Below are 15,629 nucleotides of genomic sequence, written 5' to 3'. Positions count from 1 at the left end.
TTTGCCAGACCAGGAGTGGTCATTTCTTGACCCCTGCCAACAGCTCCCTTAGTCTGGTTGGCCGGCCTCCTGGCTGGCTCGCCATCTCCTCCCAGCCCCGCTGCCCTGCCGACCCGCTGGGTCTCCCAGCCCCGCTGCCATGCACTGGGTGGGTTCCCCGCCAGCTCCCGGCCCCTACAGGAGTCCCTGCTGCTGGATCTCCACCGGGACTCTTGCTGGACCAGAAAGTCCCCGGTTTCAAGAGTTTCAACCTGCCCATTGTCTAATAAAGCCGAAAACCACACTGCAGACAGATACGTTGATTGCAGTTTATTGAAGAAATGTCATGAAATCAGGGGACTGCTACATGAAATCAACATCCGCATCCAGTAATAGGAACTGTGAAAATGGGCACATAAAAACGCAGGTTCCCCCCTAAAAATGCAGGCGATGAGACACCGACATTGTTTACCTGTGAGAAGCCATGTCCTGATCCCCAAAGCAGGCTCCTCACCCTTTGGTTTCTGCATATCTGTCACTGGGTGCATAGACACCCTCGATCTTGTGACATCTCTACTTCACTGTCATGATCTCCTGGCTCACACAGAGGAGCTTGGGACCACTGTGAGGTTCGTACTGGATCTAGAAAACTATGTCAGGGTCGGTGCTAATGCCCCATTGGCTAGTACGCAAGCTAGAGTCGAGTACAGAAGACGAATCAGTGGGAACGAAGACTAAATTACGTGATGCAGGTAGGGTAAGAAAAATATCCCCAAGAGAAAGGGGAACTGGTAGGAGCAAGATGGACTCAGAAATATCGACACTGCTTCTTATTGGTCACCACACCCCCATGCGCCACACCCACCGGTGAGGGACATGTCACCTCCCAAGAGCGAGGGGGAGAGAGAGGTCTCTGCCGGTCGACTAATATGGACCCTAAGATGGAAATGTGACTCTCTAGTCAAGCCTGATGTTTATTCAGAATAAACAACATCTAGCCATGGATAAAGCCAGACTTGGCTCTCAGTGACACTGGTGTCAATCTGGATTTGGCTTTACACCCAGGTTACATGGCTCCAAGCAAGAGTGGGAAGATGATCAAAATCGGTGAATTTCTGCTACCACAGAGCTCGTTAACCGGCCTGGCCAATTACGTGTTGGCTGGGGTTGATGCGTTACAATTGGGAGTTGAGAGGAATGGAGAAAGGGCCTCGGCTTCAAGCCAGTAAAGGCCTCGTCCCACGAGAATGGGACTTGTATGGCACATCCGTGGTATTTTAGGGGACTTTTCCCTCCCCCGGAAGCGGGTGTCTTCGAGTGGTTTGGGGTGTGCCGCCACCAGGAGGCAGTGTCGTATTTCTTCTCGCCAGGCTGCTGGGAATTGGAGACTGGGTTGGCACTTAAGTGCGGACGCTTTTTTTGGTCGAGGTGGTTTTGGAGACGATTTTCACGCTGGAACTGCTGCCTCCTCCAGAACTGTATCCTCCCACCAGGCCTCTCCCGCTGCTGGTGCTGAAGCTGCTTCCTCCGACGCCGAGCCCGGCGGCATAGGCCAGCCCGGATGCATTTCCCAGCCCGGAGCCCAGGGACAGCCCACTTCCAGAGTTGTAGCTGCTTCCCCCGGAAGAGTGGACCACAGCTGCAGAGCAGAAGAAAGCAGAGGGTTAGACTGTGTGCTTGATCTTCATATGAACAGAGCACCCATAGTAGCCTGTGTGTCTGTGGGTGGTGCACATCTGCACTTGCCCTGGTGCACCGAACAAAAATTATTCTGCACACAGATGGGAAAATTAGAGAGAACGCTGCCAGCACCTCACAGAAGGACGTGAAAATGTACTGTTTCAGATGGCTGAAGAGGCGGAGTTTCCACCGGTCTCTTGGAGCTGTGGTCTCCAACCTTTTTTATACCGGGGACCGGCAAACCCACTCCCGAACTTTTGGCAGACCGGTAACATTTTATTTGCATACGTGCATCTTCATTGTGCAAATAAAAAATATGCAAATGTGCAAATAAAATGCTATCGGTCCACCAAAAGCCTTGTCCACCAGAGCCGCTGGGGCCCAACAGCCAGCGGTTCGCTTCCTGCCACCTGTCCGGCAACTGAGATCCACTGTCTGGGAGTTCCTCGCACTCTCTAGTCAGTTTCACCGCTATGTAGTTGCCTCGTACTCACTCCCCTTAGTCTCTGCCGGCAGGGTTTGGGGCGCTAAATCCCTTTGACATCAGGCCTTCCAGGTTTGTCTTTCCTTCAGGTCTCCCCTTCGCTCGTTTCAGTAACCCACCCCTGTTCCCAGCCTAAGAACAATTGTCCATTTATCCACTGTCCTCCCAACAGTGGCCAATGCCAGGTGCCCCAGGTACCTGTCTCTCAGAGATGAATGCATCTGCCTCCCCTGCTTTTAATCCTTCCCCAATTGTTGGGCCAAACTACATATTTACAGCCCCGACTTTTCCTGCCTGTTCTGATTTCACCTCTCTGCTGCCCTCCTGTTTTGACTGAACACCCAATAGGACCCTGTTCGGTCTCTCAGTCATCACCCTACTGAACTTGGGTTTCTCCTGAGTCCTTGTGAGTAGAGCTCTTTCTGCCGAGAAAAGGTGCCCTCAGGGTGGAAATCTCTCTTGTTTGGACTCCAACACGCACAGCCTTGTGTGGGCCTTGCGTTTGTCCCTTTGCACAAGAACGGTTTGCACCCCAAGCACACAAGGAGAGGTTCTCGGGTTCTTTCCCGGAGCTCAGAGAAATACCCTGGCGTCTGTCTCAGTTGTGCCGTACGGATCTGCCAATGCCAAGTTTCAGGGGATTGCCGGGTTAGTCTGTTTCAGCAAACAGAACAAAGAGGCCGGTGGCTCCTTCAATACAATTTGGGCATGAGCTTTCATGAAATGCAAGCCCATGAAAGCCGATGCCCAAATTAACCGTGTTAGACTTTAAGGTGCCACAGGACTCCGTGCTGTATCTGGTGCGGAATTTATTGTAGCCTCTTATTGAATCACTAGAAGTTCGACCAGGCCTTGCTCAGATCCTTCACTCAAATACGTTTTGTTTGTCTTCATTTCAATCATTGCTCTGGGGTGGGGCTGGGGAGGAGGGGTACAGGGTGCCCTGGGGAGAGAGGACACCCCCAGCCCTCTCTCAGCAGCTTGGGGCCAGCTGACCTGCACAGCTGGGGAAGGGGGTGCATGTGCCCCAGCTGGGGGACGGACAGACAGACACAGACGGACAGACACACAACTTGACAATCTCTCTGAAATCTATGGTAGATAGCTGTCCCTTCCTCCACCCCATGTCCCTGCTGGCATCCTGCTTTCCCCATGGGGTTATAATTGCCCCAGTCCCCATCTCTAGCCCCTCGCTGCCCCCTTTGGTCATTCTGCGGGATGACTGTCCCACCTTCCAGACCCCTCCCTTTCGTTTTTATGAGCAACAATCCCATTCCAGGCACATCTCATTGTCCTGGCACAGCCAAACCCTGACTTGGCTTCACATTATGATACAAGGTAGCTGCTGGCCAGATTTGGAAAGCCTAGCTCTTACTGGTTGGGAGGATCATAGAATCATAGAATCATAGAATAATAGGACTGGAAGGGACCTCGAGAGGTCATCGAGTCCAGCCCCCCGCCCTCAAGGCAGGACCAAGCTCCGTCTACACCATCCCTGACAGATGTCTATCTAACCTGTTCTTAAATATCTCCAGAGAGGGAGATTCCACCACCTCCCTTGGCAATTTATTCCAATATTTGACCACCCTGACAGTTAGGAATTTTTTCCTAATGTCCAATCTAAACCTCCCCTGCTGCACTTTAAGCCCATTACTCCTTGTCCTGTCCTCAGAAACCAAGAGGAACAAATTTTCTCCTTCCTCCTTGTGACACCCTTTTAGATATTTGAAAACCGCTATCATGTCCCCCCTTAATCTTCTTTTTTCCAAACTAAACAAGCCCAGTTCATGAAGCCTGGCTTCATAGGTCATGTTCTCTAGACCTTTAATCATTCTTGTCGCTCTTCTCTGTACCCTTTCCAATTTCTCCACATCTTTCTTGAAATGTGGCGCCCAGAACTGGACACAGTACTCCAGCTGAGGCCTAACTAGTGCAGAGTAGAGCGGCAGAATGACTTCACGAGTTTTGCTTACAACACACCTGTTGATACAACCTAGAATCATATTTGCTTTTTTTGCAACAGCATCACACTGTTGACTCATATTCAACTTGTGGTCCACTATGACCCCTAGATCCCTTTCTGCCATGCTCCTTCCTAGACAGTCGCTTCCCATCTTGTATGTATGGAACTGATTGTTCCTTCCTAAGTGGAGCACTTTGCATTTCTCTTTATTAAACCTCATCCTGTTTACCTCTGACCATTTCTCTAACTTGGTAAGGTCATTTTGAATTATGTCCCTATCCTCCAAAGAAGTTGCAACCCCACCCAGTTTGGTATCATCTGCAAACTTAATAAGAGTACTCTCTATCCCAATATCTACATCATTGATGAAGATATTGAACAGTACGGGTCCCAAAACAGACCCTTGAGGAACTCCACTTGTTATCCCTTTCCAGCAGGATTTAGAACCGTTAACAACAACTCTCTGACTACGGTTATCCAGCCAATTATGCACCCACCTTATCGTGGCCCTATCTAAGTTATATTTGCCTAGTTTATCAATAAGAATATCATGCGAGACCGTATCAAATGCCTTACTAAAGTCTAGGTATATGACATCCACCGCTTCTCCCTTATCCACAAGGCTCGTTATCTTATCAAAGAAAGCTATCAGATTAGTTTGACATGACTTGTTCTTCACAAACCCATGCTGGCTATTCCCTATCACTTTATTACTTTCCAAGTGTTTGCATACGATTTCCTTAATTACCTGCTCCATTATCTTCCCTGGGACAGACGTTAAACTGACCGGTCTATAATTTCCTGGGTTGTTCTTATTCCCCTTTTTATAGATGGGCACAATATTTGCCCTTTTCCAGTCTTCTGGAATCTCCCCTGTCTGCCATGATTTTTCAAAGATCATAGCTAAAGGCTCAGATACCTCCTCTATCAGCTCCTTGAGTATCCTGGGATGCATTTCATCAGGACCTGGTGACTTGCTGACATCTAACTTTCCTAAGTGATTTTTAACTTGTTCTTTGTGTATCCTATCTTCTAAACTTACCCTCTCTCTGCTTGTATTCACTACGTTAGGCACACCTCCAGACTTCTCAGTGAAGACCGAAACAAAGAAGTCATTGAGCATCTCCGCCATTTCCAAGTTCCCTGTTACTGCTTCTCCCTCCTCGCTAAGCAGTGGGCCTACCCTGTCCTTGGTCTTCCTCTTGCTTTTAATGTATTTATAAAAGGTCTTCTTGTTTCCCTTTATGCCTGTAGCTAGTTTGATCTCATTTTGTGCCTTTGCCTTTCTAATCTTGCCCCTGCATTCCCGTGTTGCTTGCCTAGGAGTTCTTGGACAGATGGACAAACAGATGTGCATTTCTAAAATATACAGAAAGATAAAAATATAGGGTGGGGAAGGAGGGAGGTCATCAAGTCCAGCCCCATGGAGTTGATGTAGGTTGAGGTAGGACCATGTAAACCTAGACCATCCCTGATGTGTGTCTGTCCAACCTGTTCTTAAAAACCTCCAGTGACGGGGATTTCACATCTGCCCTTGGAAACCCGTTCCAGAGCTTAACTCCACGAGTTGTCAGCCCATTGCACCTCTAGCATTTGAGAGCCAGAATACTTACAGATGTTCACTGCACCGACACCTTCTCCTGCTAGCCTGTTAGAGAGAGGGAAAGGAAGGGTTAGTATGCTTATTGTAAGCAATTAACATCTAGGATTGTGGTTCTGAATATCTTAGGAGGCTAACACCACTAGCATCCCAGCAAGACCAGGCTTCCAATAAGACCTGACGAGAGATTAAAAAGACTGGGACATTTCAGCTTAGAAAAGAGATGAAGTGGGGATAGGACAGAGGTCTATGAAATCGTGACTGGCGTGGGAAAGTGAATGAGGAAAAGTTATTTACTTTTCCCCATAATATAAGAACCAGGGGTCACCCAATAAAATGAATTGGCAGCAGGTTTAAAACAAACAAAAGGAAGTTTTTCTTCACCCAGCTCACAGTCAACCTGTGGAACTCCTTGCCAGAGGATGTTGTGAAGACTAGGACTTTAACAGGGTTCAAAAAAGAGCTAGATAGATTCATGGAGGTTAGGTCCATCAATGGCTATTAGCCAGGATGGGTAGGGATGGTGTTCTTAGTCCCTTTGTCTAGAAATAGATGACACGGGAGGGATCATGTGAGAATTCCCTGTTCTGTTCACGCCCTCTGGGGCATCTGGCGTTGGCCACTGTGGGCAGGCAGGACGCTGGGCCGGATGGACCTTTGGTCCGACCCAGTCTGGCCATTTTGCTGTTCTTATGTTCCTTGGGGAAGTTCTGACACACAACAGGAATGACGCCCCTTAACTTGTGGGAAGATCAACCCATTGTATGTTTGAAATGAGGACAGTCTTAGGGCCAGAAATGCCAGTGATGTTCCCTAACCTAGCCCTGACCAGAGCAGATCTGTCCCAAGTCGAGAAATTAATTCACCACTGGACATAGGGCCAGGGCCGAAGACCTATGCCAGCCCTATGGCTACGTCTACACAGCAAAGACAGACTCGTGGCTGGCCCATGCCAGCTGATTTGGATTTCCCGGCCCAAGCCTGAGGCCAGCCGGGGGTGTCTCGCTGCTGTGAGACAGGCCCTGAGCACCTGGAATGGTGCACATGGAATATGTTTGGCAGGAGGGTGCTGACAGAATAGGCAGGCTTTTGGGCAGTTGGGGGGCAGCTCTGTGCTCCTGGAAAGGGTGGGGACTTGGGGGGAAGGAGTAGGCCAGGGGCAGACAGCCCTCAGCGCCTCCTAGCAACCCCCCTCAACCAGCCCTCACTGCCGCCTCGCAACCCCCCTCAGCGCCGCCTAGCAACCCCCCTCAGCCAGCCCTCAGCGCCGCCTAGCAACCCCCCTCAGCGCCGCCTAGCAACCTCCCTCAGCCAGCCCCCAGCGCCGCCTAGCAACCCCCCTCAGCCAGCCCCCAGTGCTGCCTGCTGTCCCCCCCCCCCCCGCCCAGGGCTCCAGCGGCAATTTAAAGGGCTCAGGGCTCCAGTCGCCACGGCTGCCCTGTTGAATCACCGGGTCCCGGAGCAGTCGCCCCTTTTGCGCCCCGCCCTCATCGGTGGGCCTGAGTTCCCCCCTCCCACCCCGTCCGGGTTCAGTTTCATCCTCTGAGCGCAGACATGGGACCCATCTTCCCAGGGTGCGATTTCCCCGTGGCCGGCGGGAGGGCTGCGGGTTGGATCAGGGTGCCGAGACAGGATTCGAACATTCAGCACGCACACGCCCTTTCCCCACGTCGTCCCCAAATGTCTTTGGAAAACTTTCACCCCCCAAATCCTTCGTCCTCCCTTCAGCCTCCCGCTCCCCGTTGAATTTTTTTGCCATGGGAATGTGAAAAGATTCCCTTTGGGGTTTCGGTTTTTTCAACCAAAACTGATTTTTTGGGTTTTTTTTTTTTGCAAAAATGCAAATCGAGGAGCTATTTTCTTCCCCAAAAACGTTGTGCGGTGTATTCCCCCCACCTGCTCTCCTCTCCTTCCAGCAGCTTGCGGTAGGTGGCGATCTCGATATCCAGGGCCAGCTTGACGTTCATCAGCTCCTGGTACTCCCGCAGCTGGCGGGCCATGTCCTGCTTGGCCTTCTGCAGGGCATCTTCCAGATCAGCCAGTTTGGCCTGGGCATCTCGAAGGGCCAGTTCGCCCCGCTGCTCGGCGTCGGCGATGGCCGTCTGCAGGTTAGCGCACTGCGAAGGCAGGGACCGCGCACGGTGAATGAATCCCCTTTGGAGCCTGGGGAAAGGGCAGCCTACCAGCCCCCTCACTGCACAGGGCCTGACTGGGGCTAGCATCAGTGCTTGCAGAAAAGTGGCACAATTGTCACCTGTCGATCACGGAACCTCTCGCCTCAGCAAGGAACTCAGGGTTTCAGAGACTGGCCCAGATCGCCAGATCGATCCCTGATCTCCGCACCCCCGAGATCTGTAGGCCTGCCAGGGACTAACCTAATATTACTGCTTTCCTAGGAAAACCTCAGGACTGTGCAACTTACTGTGTTTTGCAACAGGTCCCTTAGCATCATCATCGCAATAATCCCTAGTATCTTTTAGCAGTAGTTCCCAAAGATGTATACAAAGGAGGGCAGTGTTGTTATACCCATTTCATAGAAGGGAAAACTGAGGCAACTTGTGGCAGGTCACCAGCAGGTCAGGCTGAGCCAGGATTTGAGTCTCTCACTCCTGAGTCTCAGACCAATGCCACATTGGCAGTTAATGCCAGAGCACAGGATGCTCCAGCCATTTGCCTCTCCGGTCCCTGGGAGCATGGGACTGCCGCTAAGGCAGCTGGGAATTCCTGGGAGGGATTTCCCTCTGCTGGGTCTCTTCTGGTCCTGAAATTCCAGGATATCTCCTCATGCCTCCTTCGCCCACCTCCCAGACACCTGTCCCGACCCCACCACCGTCCCTTCTAACCACCACAGGAACCACCCCATGGACGTGCCTGTTTCTTCACATTGTCGATTTCCGAGTGAAGCCTCTGGACCATGCGGTTCATGTCGGAGATCTCGATCCGGGTGGTGCGCAGGTCGTCCCCGTGTCTTCCAGCAGTCAGCTGCAGCTCTTCATACTGTGAGGGGTGGGAGGAAACCAGAGGACGCACAGTCAGACATGGGGAGGAGGCTGGAAAGGGGCATCAGAGGGGATTGTGGTGAGCCATGTAAACAACTGAAAGGAAGCGATTTCTTTCCCCTCTTCCTTTGCATGGAGCTACATTAATGCCCTGGTGGGGTAGGAGGTCTCCATAAGCTGGGGATCACACACCCTGTCCCACGTATATATTTAGAGTGTTTCCATCTGTGAGTCCATTTGTTCCAAGAACTCCTCCTAAACAGACAGAGCGAGGGCCGCCAAATATGGCAGGCAGCTTCTTACTCTCCTAACTTAAAGCAAGGTGGGGATTTGGTTGTGCCAGGGCAACCGGAAGCCCTGGGAATGGGACTGGTTTCCACAACATGGGAAGAGAGGGGTTATTTGGAGGGACGTGATACTCAGAGTGGCCACTGGGGGCAGCCGCACCAGCTAAGGAGTGGCCAGCAGGGATGGGCTCCGCCATCTTGCCTGCCAGCACATGGGGTAAGTAGCTCCCTGCCCCATACTCTTTCTCTCCCCCTCTGTCCTCAGTAGCAATGCCAGAGCAAGGGGGGGGGGGAGAAGAGAAAATGCCCCTCGGGGCAGGTAGGGTTCCTCAACCCCCAAACCTCACTCTCACACACTGCCATTCCCAGCCTCCTGCACTGCCCCACCCCCCACATTCCCAAGACCCTGCCCTGAACCCCCTGCACCCCCCACATCACCAGCCCCCTGCCCTCAAGGACCAGATCACACCGGGTAAGTCTGCTAGTATGTTCTAAAATTCAGCTCTTGCTTAGAAACGGTAATGCATTTCACCATTCCTGGTCCCAATAAGAAATTCAAGGTCCATATGGCAAGGAGGTGAAATGGGTTTCTAAGGGTGTGTTTCCACGGAAGGTGTAATTTCCAGCCAAAGTAGACATGCCCATTCTAGCCCTGCTCAAGTTAGCATCCTAAAAATACCAGTATCATGGTGCTGGCATGAAAGGTACGATGGGATAGCCACTCTGAGTCCAACCCATCTAAAGCCCTAGGCATGTACTTGGGGCAAACTTTTCCATCCTGCAAACACTTCTGAGATTGAAAACAAGAGCAACAAAATTGTCCCAAATTAGGGTAAAAAATCAAACTATCAAAAATGTTCACAAAGTGGACACATGCCCTCCACCTCCCACACCTCCGCATTGTGCTTTGGGAGGATGGATTAAATGTTTCATTTCAGTTTTGACCCTTTTAAACTATTTTTAAGACATAACAGAGTTGAAATATAACATCTTTTCAAAATAAAAACACCTGACACTTTTTCTGAAAATACTGGACATTTTTTCTCCAATTCTTTAAAAATAATATCCCAGTTGATAACAGTTTTGCAAACATTTTCACTTTTGTGGCAACGACACTTTTCTGGAAAAAACGGATTCAATCTCTCCACCGAGCCTACCGACGAATATCGTAGTGCAAACCCTCCGAACTCTAGCGCCACTCACCTTGGTTTGGTACCAAGACTCCGCCTCAGCTCGGCTCCTGTTGGCAATATCTTCGTACTGAGCTTTGACCTCCGTGATGATGCTGTCGAGGTCCAGCTTTCGGCTGTTGTCCATGGAAAGTACGACAGAAGTGTCCGAGATGTGTGACTGCATCTGAGCTAATTCCTGAAAAAAATCAAAGAAAAATGACATTCGGGATCAGGCTCTCTCTTCGTGCCTCCTCTGGTTTGCGTCCTCTTCATTGAAATGTTGCATGCTAAAACACCAGCCTAAAGGGAATGACAGCGCTATAAATACACATGACTAGGCACGTGTATCTCCAGTGGTTTGATTCTCTCTGAGGTAAGGCTGGCTTCTGGAATGGGTAGAATGAAAAATGGCACTATGGTAGCCCCAGGAGACTTGGGAAAGCTGGAAGGGCCTTACTGCTTCGTAGAGAGCTCTCAGGAAGTTGATCTCATCCGTCAGGGCATCTGCTTTGGCCTCCAGCTCCACCTTGTTCATGTAGGCAGTGTCCACATCCTGAAAACACAAGGACGGAGAAGGTCTAGCCAGACAGGGCACAAAATGCCAGGGGACAACCGCGATTTATGGGATATCTGATTTTGGTGACCTCCTGAGGTCTCTTCCAACTCTACGAGTCTATGATCTGGAGATACATCACCCTGGCTGGGGGTAGAAAGAGAGACAAGTTGGACCACCAGCTTACCTAAAAGAAGGGTTTCGGTGAGGATGGGCAGAGCTCTGCCCTCATTGTTCTCCCGGAGATGGGGGAAGAAAAGGTCAAACAGATATAAAGAAGTCCTTTAAAAAAAAAACAACCCCCCTCCCCGGTCCTTTTTTATCAAGATCACTTGCCTTCTTGAGCATCACAAACTCATTCTCCGCCGCTGTGCGCTTGTTGATCTCGTCCTCGTACCTGGGGTGGGAAGAAGGGGAGACAAGCAACTTGTCACGACGTGGGGAAGTATCACCACATAGTCGCCATGGACCGCACGCTGCAAGCCCTGGCTATGTGGTCCTCCTTGACTAGCCTGGGCTTGGCCAACGTCTTGACCTTGGCTCTCAAGGACATGGTCAGAGCCCGTTTAGAAAGGCCACTTACTAGCTGATCCCCTGAGAGGCCAGAAGGAGCAGCAGGAAGAAGTGGCTGATGGGGCGTCGCCTGCCTGGAGTATGCGAGAAGCCTACTTGAAGATACTGCACCCTGGGGCCACGCAATGGAAGGGCGCCATTCCCAGAACAAGCAAGCCTTCATTAAAGGCATGTTCCAGCCACCTCCCATTTTCCACCCTGCTTGAAAGCAGGCTCGTAATCCCTGTAACTGTTCTCAGGCTGGAAGGGTTGGGTGGGGCTCTGGTTGAGCTCATGCGTGCCACGCCTGGGTTAGTCAGTCGAGGCTGGATTCGGCATGGATGCCTGCCATCCGGGTGACTTTGGTGGAGCTGCAAAAGCAGAGGGTCTATGGGCAGACTCCAACCTGGTGCGTGTCTCTGCTACGTGATGAATCCAGCGTCTGACTCCAGCTCTCCTGCTTGGTGATACCTAGCAATGCCCCTCAGCAATTGTGGGGAGGATGATGGCTAACACAACACACAGAACACTACACACAGACTGCTGCCCTGTCCATGAGGAGTACAGATAGTTTGGAATAGGCGGCTTGGTGGAGGGCAAACCGAATCCAGCTATGCGTAAGGAGGATGGTGTACCTTAAACCAACCTACCTGGTCTAGTGTAGACCTAGGTTTAGGGAGGGGGAGTCGCGCCGATACATTTGTAGTATAGCCCCGGCCTGTGTTTTTCGGTACAACACCTATGGGTGTGGCATAATCATGGGAGTACCACAGATTAGCAGAGCGTAGCAGACCAGGCTAGAAAGTTTCGCTTACCTGATCTTGAAATCTTCCACCGTGTCCTGCATGTTCCGCACCTCTGCCTCCAGCCGAGGCCTCTCGCCGCTGATAGCGTCTAGCTGCCGGCGCAGGTTGTTGATGTACGCCTCGAACAAGGGCTCAATGTTACTTTTCACGGTTTTGTGCTCCTGCAGCAGGCACCATTTGGTCTCCAGCACCTTGTTCTGCTGCTCCAGGAATCGGACCTGAGCCCCACCAGACAAAACACCGAAACCTTAGAAGTAGCCTCATCGAGTTAAAAAAGTAAAAGATCATCTCCACCCCCCAGCGGACTTCTTAAGACCTCGATTGGAAGGTCTTCCGGGCAAGGACTGTGCAGGATGGCTTTAAAGGAGCATGTGCATTTAATACATGTTAGAAAAGCCGGGGCTAAGAGTCATTTGTTTCTATCCATCTCAGTAAAATACGCGGAGTGCCATCAAAGCAGGGGCGGGCAAAATACGGCCCGCAGACTAGATCGGGCTGGCCAAGGACTGGATCCAGCCCGCAGCCACCCAGAGGCTCTGCCTGTCCAGCTAAATCCTGTGTAACCCACACAACTCCCCCATGGAGCGGCACTTAGACCCTTATAGAGAGAGAGAACAACAAGGGAGCTCTACAGCCGCCACGGGGAGCCAGCTGGCTTTATCGCGCAAGCTGTAGCAGCTCCTTCACTAAGCTCCAGAGGTCCCGGGTTCAAATCTGCCTGGTGGGGGTTACACCTGCACCCCTTCTCCAGGTCACAACTCCAGCCCATCCCAGACCCCTGCATCCCCTCCTCCAGGACAGAATTCCAGCTCACAACCCTTCCTTCACCCAAATTCCCTCCCAGACCCTGCACCCCAATTCCTTACCCCCAGGTCCCTTCTGCACCCAACCTCCATCTCAGAACCCTCTCCTGCACCCGTACCCCTTCCAGTCTTCTGTGCCCCAGATCACAACCCCTCCTTCACCCAAATTCCCTCCCAGACCCTGCACCCCAATTCCTTACCCCCAGGTCCCTTCTGCACCCAACCTCCATCCCAGAACCCTCTCCTGCACCCGTACCCCTTCCAGTCTTCTGTACCCCAGTCTCTGGCCCCAGATCACAATCCCTCCTTCACCCAAATTCCCTCCCAGACCCTGCACCCCAATTCCTTACCCCCAGGTCCCTTCTGCACCCAACCTCCATCCCAGAACCCTCTCCTGCACCCGTACCCTTTCCCGTCTTCTGGACCCCAGTCTCTGGCCCCAGATCACAACCCCTCCTTCACCCAAATCCCATACACCCCAATCCCTTACCACCAGCTCCCTTCTGCACCCAACCTCCATCTCAGACCCCACATCCCCTCCATGAATATCATGGAAGAATGTGGCCCTTGAACACTTACATTCTTGGATTGTCGACCCCTGCAATAGAGAGACAATGTGAGCGAGGGAATATTACTGGAACAGTTTTGGCAGGTGAAGGAGATAAACTTTTGAGCTATACAGAGCTCTTCCTGTCACCAGAATACAATATATTTCCTCGCCTATCCTCTCTCTCAAAACCCTGGGGCCAACAAAGCTACAATCACACCCTAGTGCAGGAAACATTTGCGTTTCAAAGCTCTTAGATCCATGACCATATCTTTCCTTTATGTTTATTCCCATTTGGGGGGTGCTGAAGCCATAATAAACAGGCACTGTTTCAGGTGCGATTTAAAAATGAGGCAGTACCGCTTGTTTGAAACGTCACGGTCAAGCAACAATTGGATGCAAATTGTTAGTGCGTGTCTTTTGTTTTCCTCGTTTGCAAGAGAACAGGCATGGAGAAACATTCAGCCTTGAAAACTTAGAAGAGAAATTGACCAAGCCCGGCACAAAATCGCCGGGTCTGCTTTCACCCAGATGCCGATGCTATTTTAAATAATTAAAATATTTAAATCTTTGAATTAAAGAACTCAGAAGACGTCCCCCAGCTCAGGGGGCAAGTCGAACATTTTCAGAATCTCGCACTTCACGTGCCAAAGCTACAGAACTTAGAGGGATGGGAGAATGAAGGATCAAAATCCTTCTTTCATGCCCAGAATGTGGCATGGGGGCAAGCAGAGGGATAATTATGTGATGAAAGGGCTATGACGATTTTGTCCCTCATAACGGAGAACAATAACGAATCACAGAACGTTTAACGGATCTCGAGTAGCCAATGGCGTGCATGCAAAGACAGGTGCCGCGGCGGAGGCTGACCCTGCCTTACCTTGTCAATGAAGGAGGCGAATTTATTGTTGAGGGTCTTGATCTGCTCTTTCTCCTCTTTCTTCACCTTCTGGACGCTGGGGTCGATCTCCAGGTTGAGGGGCATCAGGAGGTTCTGGTTGACGGTGACCTGATGGATCCCGCCAGCTCCGGATGCGAATCCACCACCGAACCCATATCCAGCTTCGCTGATCCTACCTCCCATCCCGCCGTAACCTAACCCGTAAGCGTACCCCGATCGTGCGGAGTGATAGCCTCCGCCAACGGAAATTCTTTTGCTTCCGCCTAGACCATGGAAGCTCCTGCTGCTGAAACCGCCGCCGCTGATCCGTCCCAGGCCTCCGCCACCTCCCCGGGAAACGGACATGGAGCTGAAGCTGGTTCGGCTCCCTGGGATGCCGGTGGAGGAGGCGCTAAAATTCCTAGTGAATCCGCCCGACCGAAGGTTGATGGTTTTCTGAGCCATGGCTTCCGATCGCAAGGTCTGAGGAGCGGGTAGAGTAGAACGGTCGAAATGCAAAGGAAGAGCGAGGTCCTTCTGAGCTCGGGTCCGGCGGGTCGCTCTTTTTATCTGCTTGAGGAGCTGGGCTTGGTCATGGGACAGCTCTGATCCCTGGGCTGAATTAATCCGTTTGGTATGCCTGGCAGCGGCCCATCTTCCCCAACCCGCTAATCACCGGCTGTCCTGGAACATCCCTTCACAGAACATCCTGGCAAGCTAGAAACTCGTAAAGCTAACTCGAATTTTCCTTTCTCAGAGCAGAGATGATTACCAAAATAAAAAAATCCCAGGCTCCCTCGGGGTTTGCTTTTAACTCAGCACAAATAGCCTTTCATCTTCCCAGCTCAGGGGAATTAAGTAGGGTGCGGAGAGGAGACCGTTGGCATTTTTTGCTTCAGCACGGACCCGCTTTGCCACCCTTCCGCCTCCGGGCATCACAGAGCTGGCTCAGAGCTTGGATTCAGCTGTCCCCAAGAAGGCGTCTCATGCCTCAGTTGAACAGCCTTCTCTTGTCGTGAGCAGGACACGAGAAGTCATTCCTCCGCTGGGCTCTGCGCAGATTCGGCCTCAACGGGAGTGTTGTGTCCAGTTTTGGGCACCCCGTGCCAAGAAAGACGTGGAGAAATTGGAGAAGATCTAGGGAGAGCAACAAGAATGATGAACCGCTTAGAAGGCATGACCCATGAAGGAAAACTGAAAGAACTGGGCTTGTTTAATTTAGAAAAGAGAAGATGGTGAGGGAACATGCTGACAGCTTTCAAGTACCTAAAAGGGAGTTCCAAGGAGGAGGGAGAAAAATTGTTCTCCTTGGCCTCTGATAATA

The 15,629-nt window shown here is 51.4% G+C and overlaps 1 protein-coding gene across 1 annotated transcript; it reads right to left on the bottom strand.

The window, feature by feature from the left end:
- Positions 1-306: 306 nt before the first annotated feature.
- LOC102459866 (keratin, type II cytoskeletal cochleal) lies at positions 307-15,368 on the bottom strand. The gene is made up of 9 exons (XM_006122688.4): positions 14,306-15,368; positions 12,085-12,293; positions 11,054-11,114; positions 10,622-10,717; positions 10,196-10,360; positions 8,578-8,703; positions 7,603-7,823; positions 5,720-5,754; positions 307-1,618 (listed from the first exon to the last, which is right to left on the bottom strand). The coding sequence occupies exons 1-9, from the start codon at positions 14,768-14,770 to the stop codon at positions 1,380-1,382; spliced, it is 1,617 nt and encodes a 538-aa protein (XP_006122750.2). The 5' UTR covers positions 14,771-15,368; the 3' UTR covers positions 307-1,379.
- Between the last annotated feature and the right edge of the window lie 261 nt (positions 15,369-15,629).

This window comes from Pelodiscus sinensis, chromosome 19 (genome assembly GCF_049634645.1).
Source record: "Pelodiscus sinensis isolate JC-2024 chromosome 19, ASM4963464v1, whole genome shotgun sequence".
NCBI lineage: Eukaryota > Metazoa > Chordata > Testudines > Trionychidae > Pelodiscus > Pelodiscus sinensis.
The sequence above is the reverse complement of the archived record's forward strand: the minus strand, read 5'-3'. Positions and strand labels throughout refer to the sequence as shown.